The sequence below is a fragment of the Melozone crissalis genome, unplaced genomic scaffold, assembly GCF_028551555.1.
Source record: "Melozone crissalis strain CALT ecotype California unplaced genomic scaffold, PUWL_Pcris_2 ptg000120l_1, whole genome shotgun sequence".
Taxonomy (NCBI): Eukaryota; Metazoa; Chordata; class Aves; order Passeriformes; family Passerellidae; genus Melozone; species Melozone crissalis.
The window spans coordinates 2,460,232-2,476,989 of NW_026535896.1; the positions used below are offsets into that span (position 1 = coordinate 2,460,232).

The following is a 16,758-nucleotide window of genomic DNA, read 5'->3' on the forward strand; positions in this document are numbered from 1 at the left end:
ACCTTATGGGGCCCAGTGCTGGCCCCATGTAGGATCCCTCTGTGCAGCTGGGGACCCTCACTGCCCTATGGGGTCCCTGTTCCCCAACACCCCAGGGACCCCCCAAAACTCCATGGGATCCCTGCATCTCCATCACCTTGGGGACACCTCCTTCCCTCTTGGTGTCCCAGGACACAGCATCCTACGGGGAGGGGGCCACAGTCCCCAAACCCTGCTGGAGACAGGGACCCTCCCTCCTCCATGGTCCCCAACTCCGCAGGGTTTGCCAGCAGCCTGTGCCACACAGGAGCCCCCCAGACCTTACAGGGACGAGAGCCGGCACCGTGCAGAGTCCCCGTGTGCTGCAGGGGACCCTCCCCGCCCTGCGAGGCGCCGGTGCCCAGCTCCCCAAGCACGCCCACCCACCGCGGGCCCCGCTGCCCGGGCCGTACCCGCTCCCGCCGCTCCGGTGCCGGATGTTCCCGCCCCATCCGGCGGCCCGGCACTGTGGGACGGCTCCATGGCGGGGGCGGAGCGCGGGCTGCGCGGGCTCGGCCCTGCGGGCGGCGGCCCCGGCCCGGGCTGCCCATGGCACGGGGCGGCCCCGCGCCGCTCCGGCTCCCGCTGCCCCGGGCTGCGCTGGCCCGAGCGGCCCGGCCGGGGCACGGCCCGCGGGCTCGGCCTGCTCGCCGCGGCCCCCGCGCCGCCCGCGCCCCGGCCCGAGGCGGAGGACGAGGAGAGAGGTGGGTCCCGAGGGGATCGCGGTGCCCGCCCCGCTCCGAGCCCCGCCGAGCGCGGAGCGACCCCGCGGGGTTCCGAGGGAGCGGCGGCCCGCGGCATTGAGCCGTAATTGAATCAAGAGGGTGTTTAATCGAGAGGAGGGAAGGGCTCAGTGCAGTGCGTTTAGATGCTCATTTATGAGTGTGGTGATAGTAAGTCTGGAATAATGGATGTTGCCTGCAGTGTTTCTAATGAACCCTCAGAACAATAAGATATCCTCTGGGGAGAGAAGAAGATTCTCACTGCAAGCCCTTTGTTGTAAACTAAAACAAAAGAAGTTCCCCCTCAGCATGAGGAAGAACTTCTTGACATGGAGAGTGGCAGAGAGCTGGGATGGGCTGCCCAGGGAGGTCCTGGATTCTCCCTCCTTAGAGACATTCCAGACCTACAGGAACACGTTCTGTGTCACCTCCATTTGACCCTGCCTTGGGAGGGGGTTTGGACTGGATAATTTCCTGAGAATCCTTCCAACCCTAATGATTCTGTGATTCCGTTTGTTTTATTTACGGAGTTGCTGCCTTTCCCAGTGCCGCTGGCTGAGCTGTCACTGATGAACAAGTTGATCCACACGTCCCTGGTGGAGTCCCAGCAGCACGTGGAGATCCTGCAGCGAGACCCCAGCTCCCCTCTCTTTTCCATCAAGACCTTTGAGGAGCTGCCCCTGTGAGTTGCCACAGCCCCCGGCCCCCCCATGCTCCAGCACACCAACCTCCTTCACATGGGCACTTGGGTGCTTTGTTTCCACAGGAAGAAGGAGCTCCTGCAGGGGGTTTATATGATGGGCTTCAACAGACCATCCAAAATCCAGGAGCAGGCCCTGCCCCTCATGCTGGCTTACCCGTGAGTAGGAAGGGGTGAGGTGGCTGAGCCCCGGCTCCTCACAGCACCCCAGCACCCGACCCCTGCATTGCACTAAGCTGCTTTTGCCTTGCAGGCCCCAAAATCTGATTGCCCAGAGCCAGTCAGGGACAGGGAAAACAGCAGCTTTTGTCTTGGCCATGTTGAGCAGAGCCATTGCCAGCGAGAAATACCCGCAGGTAACGCAGGACAGGGAGAGCAGCTGCAGGAGGGGGTGGCCCAGGCGCCCAGGACGCTGCCAGGGGCAGAGCTCTGGGCTTTGTCCCAGTTCCTGAGTGACTTTACCCACTGGAGTGGGGTGATAAACCACCAGGGCCCAGTGGCAGGTAGGACCAAAGGCACGGTGCCCACCTCAGGATTGCCAGAGTGGATCAATCCAGGCTTCAGCTACCCTGGAATTTTGAGGAGCAGCTGCAGACACTGCTGGTTTCTGGTGGTCAGATACTCCCAGTGCCCTCTCTGGGTGCAGAACCAGCTTTGCCAACAGTTTCCAGCCATGTAAGATCTCCTTTTGTACGTGTGGACAGTGTGACTGAACTAGGGCACAGGAACAAGCTGCAGCACGCTTCTGAGAGATGCATTTCCTCCTCAAAAAGAGCAGCAGCTGCTTCTTTCTGCCCCCTTGGCTGAAGCTGGAACACAGCCCAGCTCCCGAGCCTCCAGCCATGCTGTGCTGCCCCATGCCCTGTCCCCCAGTGCTGTGGGGTGCTCCTGAGCTCCTCTGCCCCATCCTGGGCCTGACAGCTCCTTCCTCTGCTCTCCTGCCAGTGCCTGTGCCTGGCTCCCACCTACGAGCTGGCCCTGCAGATCGGGCAGGTGGTGCGCGCCATTGGCAAGTTCTGCACGGACATCAAGGTGAACTACGCTGTCCGGGGAAACCGAGGTGAGCCCAGCCCAGCCCAGCTCCCAGCACTGCTGCACAAACAGGGAGGGGGCACAGGGATCCTCTCTTAGAGCCTGGAGCTACCAGGGACTGCCCAGACATCCATGAAGGGCAATAACAATGTGTCTGTCCCCTCTCCTGCTTAGGAGGCTTTCCATCATCACTGGCTGCTTGCAGACTCCCTTTTCCCATGTGGGGGTGGTTCCCATGCCCCAGGGCTGTAGGGAAGTGTCGTGATGACCCCTTGAAGGCATCACTGAGCAGCCAGAGTCTGAGCAAGCCAAGGGAAAACACAGAGCAGCAGAGAGCTCCGTGCCTGGCGGCAGCCAAATAAATTCTTTTGTCCCCTTGCAGTTCTGAAGGGCACAGTGCTGGAGGAGCAGATCATCATCGGAACTCCGGGCACCACCCTGGACTGGTGCTTCAAACAACGCATCCTGGACCTGACAAAGATCTCCTTGTTCGTGCTGGATGAGGCTGACATCATGATCGACACGCAGGGCCTCTCCTGTCAGAGCATCCGCATCCACAGGTGAGGATTGCTGAGAGCTGCTGCCCTGGTTCCCTGCTTTCCCTTCTTTCCTGTAGCTTTAAAGGAGTCTCACCAAAGGGCTGTGAGAGTGTGCCCATGGTGCCAAAGAGGTTTGTCCACAAGTCTGTCTTTCTGTACAGCTGCATGCACTGGACACACAGGAAAACACTTCACCTCGTTTAGCTTTCCTTTGAGCTGTTACAGGCTCAGATTGACTCACAGAACCATAGAATGGCCCCAACTGGAAGGGACCTTAAAGCCCATCTTGTTCCTACCCTTTCCCATTGACTGGGACACCTTCCATTAGACCAGGTTGCTCAGAGCTCCATCCAGCTTGGCCTGGAACACTTCCAGGGATCCAGGGGCAGCACAGCTGCTCTGAACAACCTATGCCAGGGCCTCACCATCCTCACAGGGAAGAACTTCCTCCTAACATCTAAACCTGTTTTGTTTCAGTGTGAAGTCATTCCCCCCTTTTCCTGTCACTATAGACTCTTGTAAAAAGTCCCTCTCCATCTTTGCTTCCCTTTCCATTGAAGGCAACACAAAATCAGTGTAAATTAGGGTTTCTGTCCTTTGCCTGGGACAAAGGGGCTGACAGAGCTTTTTCCCTGCCCCAGGGCTCTTCCCAAGAGCTGCCAAGTGCTGCTGTTCTCAGCCACTTACAAGGAGCCCGTGCGGGCCTTTGCCGAGCGGATCATCCCCGACCCCATCGTGATCAAGCTGCGGGAGGAGGAGCTCACCCTGAGCAACATCAGGCAGTACTTCATGGTGTGCCAGAGCTCAGACGAGCAGTACAAGGCCCTCTGCAACCTCTATGGCAGCTTCACCATCGGTCAGGTCATGATCTTCTGCCAGGTAAGGGGCCTGCCTGGGAGAGCCCTGCACGGCCCCTCTCCCATTGGGAATAGCAGGAATGGGTCATTTTACCGTGTGGGCACAGTGGGCTCTTAACAAGACCCCCAAAACAAAGGAGCAGCCCCCAGGGGAGTGTTGAAAGCTGCCATGAGCTCCCTGAAAAGGGGCAGGGCACTCTGGAGAGGAGCTGCTGGCCTCAGCCTCTCCCCGTGTGTGCAGACCAGGAGGATGGCAGACTGGCTGTCGGGGAAGATGAGCCGGGACGGGCACCAAGTGGCCATCCTGACAGCAGAGCTGACGGTGGTGCAGCGGGCCAGCGTCATCCAGCGCTTCCGCGAGGGCAAGGAGAAGGTCCTGATCGCCACCAACGTCTGTGCCAGAGGTACCCTGGCAAACCCAGCGCCCCTCTGACGGCCCAAAACGCACCAGGCCGCGGGCTTGAGCAGCAGATCCCGTGGGACCAGGTAACCCCAGAGGATCCTCTCCCTCTGTTGCAGGCATTGATGTGCAGCAGGTGACCACGGTGGTGAACTTTGGGCTGCCCATGGATCAGGACGGCGAGCCGGACTTTGAGACCTACCTGCACCGCATCGGGCGGGCCGGGCGCTTCGGGCACCGCGGCATCGCCTTCAGCGTGGTGCAGAGGGAGACCGTGCCCCTCGTGCACAAGATTGAGGAGTATTTCCGTGAGTATCCGTGACCGTGCTCACAAGGGTTTGCAGGTGGAGAGAGAGGCGAGAATGTCGATTCCGTGATCAGAAGGCTTGATTTGTTATTTGATGATGTATATATTACATTATGACTATACTAAAAGGAATGGAAAGAGTTCTCAGAAGGCTGACTAAGTTAAGAATAGAAAAGAATGATAACAAAGGAGCTCTCTCTGACTGTCCCAGAGAGAGCTCGGTCCTTGAGTGGCCATTAATTGTAAACATCCAAGATGGGCCAATCACAGATGCATCTGTTGCATTCCACAGCAGCAGATAACCATTGCTTACATTCTTTTTCTGGGGCCTCAGCTTCCCAGAAGGGAAAATCCCAAAGAAAGGATTTTTATGAAAAGATGTCTGCGACAAGTATCAACATGGATCTGCTGCTCCCAGAGGCAGGGCTGGGACTGGGATCCCCTCCATCAAATCTCTGTACAGCTGCATGCACTGGACACACAGGAAGACACTTCACCTTGTTTAGCTTTCCTTTGAGCTGTTACAGGCTCAGATTTACTCACAGAACCATAGAATGGCCTCAATTAAAAGGGACCTTAAAGCCCATCTTGTTCCCACCCTTTCCCATTGGCAGGGACACCTTCCATTAGACCAGGTTGCTCAGAGCTCCATCCAGCTTGGCCTTGAACACTTCCAGGGATCATTTCCTTTTGGCAAATAGTCCTTGTCGGGCTGCTCCTCTCCCCAGGGCTCATCTCACTGGGAATGGGTGACAGATACAGCTTTTAGAGTGATTTTTGCTCCCCAGCAGGCAAATTTCCCAAGAAGCAGCCCTGGAGGTTGTGTGCAACTTGCAGGGGATGTTAGCAGTACCCAGGATGCCTCAGCACCTTCTTCTTTTCCCTCTTTCAGGCATTTTCTCTGCCTTTCCTTGCAAGCGCTTGTCACAGGGGACCTGGTGCCCCAGCTCAGCTCAGCCCTGGCTGTGGGAGAGGAGATGGCAGCTGTGGAAATCTTTCCTGAGTGGAAATTGATTGTAACTTGCTAACATCAAGAGGATTTTCATGGGATTTGCCAGATGCCAGGGCTGCACTGATGGTTTTTTGAATCCCAGCGCCTGTTATCCCTGTGGTTTTTAGAGGAAAGAAGGTTTTAGAAGCCTTCTGATGGGCAGGAAACTGTGTCCATTCCACATCTCCAGCCTCAGAGCCACTCAGCCTCTTGGTTCCTTCAAATGTCCACCTGTCCTTGGAGCCTGGAGTGAGCCTGAGGCAGACACCAGGCAGAGGAGGCACCAGCCACACATTCTGGCAGAGATTGTTGCTGTGGAGTAGAAGCAGTGAACAGCTGGAACAGCTGGCTTGTGGATGAGCCCAACCACAGCCACGGGCAGCAGGAGCCAGTGTGAGGATGAACCCCCAGCGATCTGATTTGTGCTTTTCATGTTGTGGTGCTGCACTTGGAGGGTGCGGACCCTCCCTGTCCTGTGTGGCTGTGGGTGGGAACAGGGACAGGGGCACATCAGGGGCTGAGCTCTGTGCTGCTGTGGGGCTGCTGCTGCTGTCCTGATCCAGTTCCCCTCCTGCTTTGTCCCAGCTGATTTCCCTGCTGACCCCATTTCCCCTGTGTGATGCTGTTCACAGGGGTCTGAGGATGAGGGAAGAGATGAGGGTCTGACTCCATGTTTCAGAAGGCTTGATTTATTATTTTATGATATGTATTATATTAAAACTATACTAAAAGAATAGAAGAAAGGATTTCATCAGAAGGCTAGCTAAGAATAGAAAAAGAAAGAATGATAACAAAGGCTTCTGTCTTGGACAGAGAATCCGAGCCAGCTGACTGTGATTGGCCATTAATTAGAAACAACTAACATGGGCCAATCACAATGCACCTGTTGCATTCCACAGCAGCAATAATCAATGTTTACATTCTGTTCCTGAGTCCTCCCAGCTTCTCAGGAGGAAAAATCCTAAGGAAAGGATTTTTCATAGAGGATGTCTGACACCCCTGCACTTCCTCCCAGCTGGTTTCCCTGCTGCAGTGAGCACTCCAGGAGCTTCCCAGCTGGCATGGGGCACTCAGGTGGCACAGACAGCGTTCAGGGGAGCGAGCTCTGCACTCACATCCCAACAATTGCTCTTTCCTTCCTACAGAGACCACGATCAAGCAGCTGGATCCCTACGACATGGACGAGCTGGAGAAGCTTGCAGCTGAGTGAGGAGCAGGGATTTGTTCTCCCAAATCCAAGTTGCAGTTCTAAACAGGAGGAAAAGTTACAGGGGAAAACTTCCCGGTTCTCTTGTATTCTGAAGCTGTTGAGTTCTGTTGTGTTGCCTGAGGAGAGGCTGGAGCGAACCTTGTCTCGCTAGGTGGCAGCAGGAATCCACTGCTGCCATCCCAGATCCCGGGGCAAGATCCGAGTGTTCAGGGTCCCGGCAGTGCAGGAGAGAGGTTGGACCCCCGGGGGTTCCAGAATCCAAGTGTTCAGGATCCCATCGGTGAGAGAGAGAGGTTGGACCCCAGGGGTCTGAAACCCAAATGTTCGGGGTCCCAGCAGTGTGAGGACAGAAGCTGGACTCAGGGACAGGTGTTTGTGCCTTTGTTAATCTTTAATAAATGAAATTGTTTGTAATCACCAGGGTGGCTCCTTCTTTACCAAAGTTCTCTGCAATACATCAACCCTTGCAGGTGAGGTTTGATTAGGTCAGTGTTGACAATGGTGTCATTTATTGGGTTGGCTACTGCACCCTGCTTTCCTCATCCAGATTTCTATCCAAACCCAACCTGGACAGGCACAAAAAGTGACTAAAACGTGATGAGAGTGTAGCCAGAGGTGGAAGCAGGACCTGGTGGTAGCAGGAGGGAGCCTGACCCTGGCTCTGCAGTTCTTTGCCATCAGCTTTAACCCTCTGGGGCATTTCAAGCCTCCTTGTGGAGAGTACACATTTAGTATTAACAGTGTGGTTTTGGCAATTCTAATTAAAGGATCAATGAGGGAGATGGGAGATGCAAGGTAGGTTTCCAGGCTCTGCTGGGTGTTCCCTGATCCCCCTCACCACATGCACCCCCAAATCCCCCCTGGCTTGCTCCAGCCCCCCGGCATTGCGTTACGGCACAGCCGCCCCTATCAATGTTTGATGGTCTGGGGCGTTGCAGACAGTGGGAGATGAAATATCAAACCTTGCTCCTTGCCTGGCTTCCCCAGCTCCAAACCCCCCAGCATTGATCACAGGGGATCAATGGCAGTTTATTTTCCCCTCCTTTAGCCAAAAACTTATTGTGTGTGGAGGAGAAAACACTCTGATTAAATTCTCACATGGGAGGAATGCAAGGATGCTGCCATTGCCACAGCAAGTGCGCCGCTCCTCAGCCCTGAGATTGCAGTGGCGGCAGTGGCGTCGGGTTCCCCCTGTGCCGGCAGGTTGATAAATAATTAACAGTTAATCAGGGCTGGGCTTAATTACCCGGGGGTAACCGGAGAGCAGGTCGTGCCGGAGAGCGCAGCCCTGCTTCGGCGTGCGGTGCTGGACATGGCGCCATGGAGCGTGGCCGGGCACGGCCGTGGAGGGGGCCCTGGATCGGGCCCTGGATCCTGGTGCTGCTGCCGGCGCTGGCGGGGGGTGAGCACCGACCTGTCCCTGCATGTCCCGGGTGGGGGGCGAGCAGGGCCCTGACGGAGGCGCTGTCCCGGGCAGGGCAGCCGCTGGCGGCCGGCGAGGCGGCCTACGAGGAATGGCGGGCGACGGGCGTGCGAGGCCGGGCCGTGGAGCTGAGCTGTGGGCCCGCGGCCGCGGCCCCGCCGGCCGTGGTGTTCTGGAGCTTCACGCCGCAGGGAGAGGGGCTCCCGCGGGCCGTGGCCGTGGGCTCGGGCAGGGAGGTGGCCATGGCCCCCGGCACGGGGACGCTGGGCCGGGTGACGCTGCGCAACGGGACGCTGGAGCTGCGGGAGCTGCGCGTGGCCGCCCAGGGCCGCTTCCTCTGCCAGGGGCTCTTCCCAGAGCGGGGCCGGCTCCGTGTGGGCTATGCCGCCGTCCTCCTGCGTGTCCTGGGTAAGTCCCTGGCTGTGGCCAACCTGGGGGGGACCTGCTGGCCAGCAGCAGCCAGCATCACACTCTCCTAGATCGTGGTCAAGCTCAGCCCCTTGCCCAGTGGCCAACAGAGCCATCCACTGGCCAACAAACACCCCCCCTAGCCAACAAAGGGCTGCACAAGTCCATAAAGTGTAGCACAAGCCAGCAAAGTGCCCCACTAGGCAATGAATGCAGAGTCCCACTAGCCAGCATAGTGGTTCACTAGCAACTGTAGTACCCCATTCACCAACCAGGCACCCCACTAGTTAGCGGAGTACCCTACTTGCCAATGTAGTCTGCCACTAGCCAGCAAAGCATCATTATAGCCTACATAACACACCACTAGCCAATATAGCATCCCATCAGCCAAGGCTGCTCAACGCAAGCCAACATAGCACTCATCAGCCAGCCCAGAGCTCACCATCAGCCACCAAACCTCCATTGCCTCCTAGTGTAGCCCCCTACGAGCCAACATAGCAGCCCACTAAGCCACCCTCATTTCCTTGCCCTGGCTACCCAAGCATCCCACCACCCCAACCTGGTCCCAGTAGCTCCCCCAGCCAGTACCTATGCCCGCAGCCAGGGTGCCCCTCACCAGCCTGCAGGTGTCCTCATTACCATTCCACAGGCTGCTGTGGCACTTCATGGCCAAACAGTCCATCTGGGCGGGGGGCATGGGTGGTTCCCGGGGCATTCTGCTGTCTGTGGGGCCGCTCACACTCGGTGCCCCCAGTGCCCGTGTCCAAGCCCTTCGTGCGGCCGACGGCGGCGGCGGCGGCGGAGGGGGCGGCCGTGGCCCTGACGTGCACCGTGCGGGAGGGGACGGAGCCGCTGAGCTTCTCCTGGCAGCACCAGGAGCCTCGGGGGGGTCCCTCAGTGTCCCCTGCGGGGCTGGGGGGCTCCAGGGCGGAGCTGCAGCTGACACCCGCCAACCGCAGCCACACGGGCTGGTACATCTGCACCGCGAGCAACGAGGTCAACAACCGCAGCAGCGACCCCGTCTACCTGGACATCGTCTGTGAGTGCCCTGGGTGCCACCCACCTCGGGGGGCCTCAGTCACCAGCTGGGGGGCATCTTCAGGGCAGGTTCCATCCATGGCATCTTCAGGGCGGGTTCCATCCATGGCATCTTCAGGGCGGGTGCCATCCATGGCATCTTCAGGGCAGGTTCCATCCATGGCATCTTCAGGGCGGGTTCCATCCATGGCATCTTCAGGGCTGGGGCCATCCATGGCATCTTCAGGGCGGGTTCCATCCATGGCATCTTCAGGGCGGGTGCCATCCATGGCATCTTCAGTGCTGGTGCCATCCATGGCATCTTCAGGGTGGGTGCCATCCATGGCATCTTCATTGCTGGAGCCATCCATGGCATGTCTGTGGCCACCACAATGCTCTGTGGTTTGTCCATGGCCACTGAGCAGGCTGCCACCATGGTATGTCCATAGCTATCATGGAACATCCATGGACATCATGTGTCCTGCCACCGTGATGCCTCTGTGGCCACCACTATGTCTCTGTGGCCACCAGGGTATGGCTTCTTGTTGCTTTATGGCCATTCACTGGCATAATGCCCCTGTAGCCACCATGGCCACCGTGTGTGCTGCATCTGTGATCGCTGTGTGTCACGGTGTGCTCACAGCCCTCATGGCGCACCCTTTCTAAGGAAGCTTTGCTGTCCTTCCCACCAGTGGGAGGAAGCCCAGGGAGGGCTGTGTCCCCTCTGTGGGGCTGTCCCTGCCTGAAGGGCCCCGTGTCCCCGCAGATGGCCCCGATGAGCCGGCCATCCGTGTGGAGCCCTTCTCCCCAGAGCAGGGGGGCTTCTCGGCGGGTGAGCGGGAGGACGTGGTGCTGAGCTGCCTGGCTCCCTCCAACCCCCCCAGCCGCTATGTCTGGCTGCACAACGGCTCCCAGGTGCACGTCGGCCAGACCTACGTGATCACCGCCATCGCCCGTGCCCAGGCGGGCACTTACACCTGCCTGGCCGAGAACAGCCACCTGCAGACCCGCACCCAGGCCACCATCGTCCTCACTGTGTACTGTGAGTACCCCCGGGGGGGCCCTGGGTCCCCACAGGGTGAGCCGGAGCAGCGCAGCTCCCTGGTGAGGATGTGGGAGGGAGGGTGGGGCTGGGGGAGCCCACGCTGCCCCCCAGCGCCCATGGTCTCCTGCAGATCCGCCCGCCGGGAGCCCCAGCTGCTCCGCCCTGGCCTCCGATGACCAGCGGGATGTGGCCCTGCGGTGCCGCTGGCTGGGGGGCTTCCCCCCGGCCCGGCTGCGCTGGGTGGGGCCCCAGGAGGAGGAGGAGGAGGAGGAGGAAGAGGGGTTGATGGGGACCAGCTTTTCCATGGCCACCAGGATCCAGTCAGGGGCAGCCACCAGGAACGGCAGCTCCTTCTCGTGCCTGGCCTCCCACCCCGCGCTGCCACTGGGGGCTGCCTGTGGGACCACCCTGTGTGAGTGACAGTGGGCCCATTGCCCCCCGGCCCCCTTTGTGACCCCCTGGTGTCACAGCAGAGCTGCAGTCACCCCGGGCCAAACCACGGATGGGCACTCAGGGGGTGCTGCTGCCTTTCCTGGGACCTTCAGCCCCTCCAGCTTGCTCCAAAACGGGGACGCTGCGGCACGGCCGGGATTGCCGACCCCCCCTCACCCTGGGGTGGGGGTATCTCCTTTTTGGGGTGCTTTGGCCCAGCGTGGCAGTGCCCCGCTCCGACGGCGCTCCGTCCCGCAGGGGTCCCGTCGGGCAGCCCCAGCTGTGCGGCGGCGGCCACCAAGGGTGACGAGTTCGTGATGCTGCGGTGCCGCTGGGCGGGGGGCGCGCCGCTCGTCACCCTGCGCTGGCGGGACACTGCGGGCCGGGCCCTGGGCGACCCCGCGCCCTCCACGGCCGTGCTGGTGCTGGGCACCGACGGCAGCCTGGGCGGCCGCGAGTTCGTCTGCGAGGCCGCGCACCCGCTGCGGGCCGCTGCCGCCGAGTGCCGCCTGCGGCTGGGTAAGCCCGACCGGTCCCCACCGTGCCACCGTGCCACGGAGCGGTGGCACCTCCCGGCCGATGGTGTCCCCCCTTGTCGCCGAGCAGAGGTCCCCGAGCTGCAGGCGGAGAGCGAGGTGGCGGTGCTGGAGGGCGGCGAGGCGCAGCTGGCGTGCCGGCAGCGTGGCAGCAGTGCCAGCCTCGGTGCCACGGTGGCTTGGTACGACCCAAAGGAGCGGGAGGTGACACCGGGGCTGGCCAAGTACCAGCTGGAGCAGGGAGAAGAGTGGGTCAACCTCACGGTGCGGGATGCCGAGTGGCCGGGGGACAGCGGGATCTACCGCTGCACCGCCACCAATGCCGTGGGCACCGCCAGCCTCCCCGTCCGCCTCCGCGTGGACCGTGAGTCCTGGGAAGGGCAGGGGTGGGTTGGGGTATCGAGGGTGGCCTGGGGGCATCGAGCCCCTCCTGCCGGGCGCCATCTCGCCGCAGGGTACCCAGCCCCGCCCAATGTCACCATCAGTAAGCTGCGGTACACGCGGGCGCGCACCGAGGTGCGGCTGGAGTGGCGGACGCAGGGCGCCGGCAACCTCACCGGCTTCGTGGTGCAGCGGCGCCGAACCAAGAAACCCCTCCGGGAGAGCGCCAGCCCCTGGGAAACGGCGGCCGGCGACATCGAGCCGCACTCCCGCGACCGGCGCCTGGGGGGGCTGGACCCCGCGGTGCTCTATGCTTTCCGCGTCCTGGCCGTCAACCACCGCACGGCCGGGCACCCCTCCGAGGTGCAGACGCCAGGTGAAGCGGGCAGGGGCTGCTCCGTGGGGGCAGAGCGAGGGTTGAGTGGAGCAGGGCAGCGTTTCCATCGCGGTGGAGCTGAGGAGCCGAGCGTGAGCAGCCGTCAGCAGGTTTCAGGCACGGGCTCGCACCTCGCCGGGCCTCTCCGGGCTCTGCCCGTCCCTGCTGCCTGCCATGTTCGCTCTGCTCTCTTCCAGCCGAGCCTCCCTTCGAGGCCTACCCGGCGGTGACGGGGGCGGCGGTGGCCGGGATGCTGGTGGCCAGCGCAGCGTCGCTGCTGGCCGTGCACTGCATCGCCCGCCACAGGGACACCCTCCCGCGTGAGTGCGGGGACCGCGGGGGCGCCTCGGGGCCGCAGCCCGGCCCCCGACCCCCGAACGTGACACCCGTCTCCCTCCGCAGGGCTGCACGACCTGCTGTTCCGCACGTGAGTGCCCAAAGCCTCTGTGCCACCTCCCGTGCCCGAACCCCTCTGTGCCACCTCCCGTGCCCAGACCCCTCTGTGCCACCGCCCGTGCCCAGACCCTCTGTGCCACCGCCCGTGCCCGGGCACCAGCGAGCCCCCCGTGTCCCCGCAGGGCCGGGACCGGAGAGCAGGAGCCCGTGGGCACAGCGGAGGACGCTGAGGGAGCCGCAGGCGGCGAGGAGGAAGCAGAGCCAGCCCAGGGAGACTCGTGTGCCCCCGGTGCAGCAGCGGGAGCCGAGGCAGCACCAGCACAGGGAGAGCCGTGTGCCCCGGGCATGGCAGCAGGTACTGGGGCGGGCTGTGGGCAGAGACACCTGCCCGACTGAGCCAGCACCCACCTGCCCCACTCACCCAGTGCCCACTGCCCCGCTGAGCCAGCACCCACCTGTCCCGCTGAACCAGAACCTATCCACCCTGCTGAACCGGCACCCACCTGCCCTGATGACCCAGCGCCCACTGCCCCACTGAACCAACACCCACTGCCCTGCTGACCCAGCATCCACCTGCCCCACTGACCCAGTGCCCACTGCCCCACTGACCCAGTGCCCACCTGCCCCTCTGAGCCAGCACCCACTGCCCTGCTGAACCAGCACCCAGCAGCACCCACCTGCCCTGCTGAACCAGTGCCCACCCGTGGCTCCCCCACCCCTTGCAGAGCCGCCCTCGGCAGCGCCAGGCAGCACGGATGACCCAGTTAATGTCACCATCACCGTGACAGCGACACCGTGACCACTCCTCATTTCCCTGTCCTGCTCTGTCCCGCACCACGGGACGGCAGCACCCACCTGTGCGCCTCGGGCTGGCTCCATTCCTGCACCCGGCTCAGCCCCTCCGGCTCAGCCCCGGGGCTGCAGTTACTGCTGGAGCTAAAATAAATATTTAGGCTACAATAAATGGTTTCTCACCGATGGCAGGAAAAAAGGCCGAGGGCCGAAGCGCCGCTGTCAGCCCCAGGGCTGGCATCGACTGGGGATGCTGCCCGGGGACTGTGCTGAGCTTGCTGTGGTGCAAGAACAGCCACAAAGCTTTTTGTGGGAAGGGGCCTCATCTTCACCCCCAGGCTCCCCAGTTTCAGGCCAAACCACAGGAGGTTAAAAATAGTGACTGGAGATGGTTTTTCCTGCATTGGTGCAAGCACAAAGGGAAGCAGGGTCCAAGGAAAGTGTCAGGCAGTTCCCAGCTTTCCTGAGCCCTCATCTTCTGCTGTGTGTGGAGACAAGGGCACCTTGGGCCATTCTCTCCTGTTTTTGGTTAATAATAACCCATTGGGAAGTATCAAGCCACACAAACCAACTGTGATCACTGCCCAGAGTATCAATCCCCACACCAGCCATAATGCAGCATTGATCCCTTTATCAAACCACCCCCAGAAATACAAACCCCACCCAAACCCCCTGCAAAACCATCACTTCCAAACACAGAACATTCCAAAGGGGTATTACAGCTTCTCTGGAAAACAGAGCATCTTTATCTGACACACCCACAACACAGGGGAGATTTAAGCAAAGTTGTTTAAAACCACGGTTCAATTTCAGTGTTTGGGGAAAACGAAGCAGCCACAGTTAAATCCCAACAACTTGTGGGCCAATCTCTGTGGGAAAAGGGGAAAGGCTTGCAGCAGATCCTGCAAAAGGAAAATCCAGAGATAAACAAAAAGGGAGGAGGGAGATTTGTGATGGCTCTGGGGTACGTGGCAGCCAAAGCCCATGGGTGTGAAGTCCATGGTGTGCAAAGAACTTTGGGATAAGGCAGCTGTAGCTGGGAGGAAGCACAACCCAAAAAAAGGGCAAAATAATAAATATAACCACAAATAATGCAACAGGGAAGGCTTTGGGGAGAGCTCATTGTGGTCTTCAATTACCTGAAGTAGGAAGGAGATGGATTTCTTATACAAGCAGATAGTTACAGGACATGGGAGAATGGTTTCCCACAGCCAGAGGGCAGGTTTAGATGGGATATTGGGAATAAATTCTTCCCTGGGAGGGTGGTGAGGCCCTGGCACAGGGTACCCAGAGCAGCTGTGGCTGTCCCAGTCTTGGAAGTGCCCAAGGCCAGGGTGAATGGGGTTTGGAGCAGCCTGGGATGGTGGAAGGTGTCCTTGCCCATGGCAGGGGTGGGATGGGATGAGCTTTAAGGTCTCTCCAAATCAAACTCTGTGAAACATAAAAACCCCATCCCAACACAGAGCAGCCCAAGGAGCTGCTGCTACCAAAGCAGATCTCAAGGGCTTCCTCCTCACACAATACTGCTGCAGCTGCACCAGCAGCCCTGAGCTCCCCAGGGCTTTGGAGAGCTGCAGCCAGGCTGGCACAGCTCCCTCCCTTCCACACTGGCCAGGGACACACTGCTCTGGGCTGCAGGTGTCACCCTAGGGTAGCCATCTCTGAAAATCGTGCTTCATTTCTGGGGCTTTGCACTGTGACTCCTGTGGGGTGAGGGAGTGCTTTGCAAGCACTGGTTTGGTTTATTTTCTGGGATTAAATTTGGAAAGGAAAAAACACCCACCCAAGCCCTGCAGTTAAGGTTGCAGCACCTCCATCGTGCTGTGTCCAGGATGGGCAGGTTCCTCACAGTGCCCAGGGCTGCTGGGAGCTGTTTCACCAGGACTGGTTTTGTTTCAGAGCTGTCCAAGCTGTTAGTAATCCCTCAAACCAAGAGCTGAACTGGATTTTGTCTTCTGTGAGTGGGAAAGTGAGACAGGCTGGATTTCCACCTGTACTTCTGCAGAAGGGTTATTGAGCACTTAAAGACACAGTCACTGACTCAAGTTCTGCTTCAAGCTGCACAGGACAGACTCAACCAAGGCCCATTTTCCTTACTGATCTTCTTATTTCTTCATCAGGATCTTCCCAGAGAAAGCAAGAGAGGCCAGAGGTGTTCATGGAAAGGAGGGTTCCAGTGCCATGTCACTGAGCTGCCAGGGAGGTGGCAGCTGTTGGTCATTTCAGACCTGCTTAAATCCCTCTCTTGGGCTCCTCAGAAGTGCTTGTCCCACTGGTAAACTGCCATGGAAACACACTCCACATTTCCCATCCTCATTCTTTATATTATTACAATTCTTTTTTATACACATAACCAGGCTAGTTTTGTGGGGTGTGTGGGGGAAGAAAAAAAAAAAAAACCAACAAAAAAAGGGATTTCAAGGCATAAATAATATAAAAAGGCAACCATTTTGAAACCAAGATACATTCATATGACACTACTACAAAAAATAAATAGTGACTCTCTCTGTTATAATTAACATCCCCCCGTGACTCCCTTTCAGCGGTGCAGTTCCTGGCCTTGAGTGGGGACACGGTCACTGCCTCAGGTTTCCTGCAGCTGGAGCTGACAAAGGTCCCCAGAACCATTTAGGGTGACTCCGGATGAACTCCATCCTGGTTTTTCCTTACAGTCCTTGGAAAGAGGCTGAAGAATGAGGGGACTCCAACTCAAAATGTGGTTCGACGTTTCCGAGTGCAGGAAGCTGCTGCCTGCAAAGCAAGAGCAGGGCACGTGGTTGGGTTGGGTTTTTCAGATTTTCTGTCAGTTTAACAGAACCACATGCCCCAAAAACTCTTTAATTCCAGTGGGTGATGCTCTTTGGGCTCAGGCTCATTTCCACCATACCAGGCACAAGCACAGGGCACAGGTTCTATCCCAGCACAGCACCTGTATGGAACAGCTCAGAGGAGGTTCCAGCACTGGAATAATAAAACCTGCTCTGAGATGAACACAGCTATGAAATAATGCTGAACCTTTAGGATTCATTAACACGTGGTCACAATTCACAAAACTGCTGCATTCACCCCAAATCAGCAACAGCTCCAGGCATGTGGTGGAAATGGGTCAGTGAGGAATTCATGGCACTAAGGCCACAGTGCTGATCTGGCACACCTTGCCAGAGCTGTGTCCACCT

General features: G+C 59.1%; 3 protein-coding genes across 6 annotated transcripts in view; 2 read left to right on the forward strand and 1 right to left on the reverse strand.

Moving 5' to 3' along the window:
* Positions 1–685: 685 nt before the first annotated feature.
* DDX25 (DEAD-box helicase 25) lies at positions 686–7,190 on the forward strand. 4 transcript variants are annotated; one of them, XM_054292885.1, is made up of 10 exons: positions 686–722; positions 1,287–1,422; positions 1,507–1,599; positions 1,694–1,796; positions 2,386–2,500; positions 2,855–3,032; positions 3,653–3,890; positions 4,110–4,272; positions 4,388–4,576; positions 5,468–6,041. In XM_054292885.1, the coding sequence occupies exons 2-10, from the start codon at positions 1,310–1,312 to the stop codon at positions 5,587–5,589; spliced, it is 1,314 nt and encodes a 437-aa protein (XP_054148860.1). In that variant the 5' UTR covers positions 686–722; positions 1,287–1,309; the 3' UTR covers positions 5,590–6,041. The 4 variants fall into 4 exon arrangements, 3 of the variants coding, with proteins under 3 accessions (XP_054148860.1, XP_054148862.1, XP_054148861.1); XR_008484109.1 differs by lacking the exon at positions 686–722 and adding an exon at positions 6,712–6,784 and having other exon boundaries at positions 816–1,422; positions 5,468–5,959; XM_054292887.1 differs by lacking the exons at positions 686–722; positions 5,468–6,041 and adding an exon at positions 6,712–7,190 and having other exon boundaries at positions 816–1,422.
* Positions 7,191–8,096: 906 nt separating this feature from the next.
* Positions 8,097–13,589, forward strand: VSIG10L2 (V-set and immunoglobulin domain containing 10 like 2). The gene is made up of 12 exons (XM_054292987.1): positions 8,097–8,178; positions 8,254–8,607; positions 9,362–9,646; positions 10,391–10,666; positions 10,800–11,081; positions 11,360–11,620; positions 11,708–12,001; positions 12,092–12,394; positions 12,592–12,714; positions 12,797–12,821; positions 12,973–13,145; positions 13,516–13,589. The coding sequence occupies exons 1-12, from the start codon at positions 8,097–8,099 to the stop codon at positions 13,587–13,589; spliced, it is 2,532 nt and encodes an 843-aa protein (XP_054148962.1).
* A 1,554-nt stretch (positions 13,590–15,143) lies between these two features.
* CDON (cell adhesion associated, oncogene regulated) overlaps positions 15,144–16,758 on the reverse strand; it is a 61,117-nt gene continuing 59,502 nt past the window's right edge. Inside the window, exon 20 of the mRNA XM_054292925.1 lies at positions 15,144–16,333. Within this exon, the coding sequence (XP_054148900.1) occupies positions 16,167–16,333 (167 nt within the window). The 3' untranslated portion in view covers positions 15,144–16,166. The remainder of the gene's footprint in view (positions 16,334–16,758) is intronic.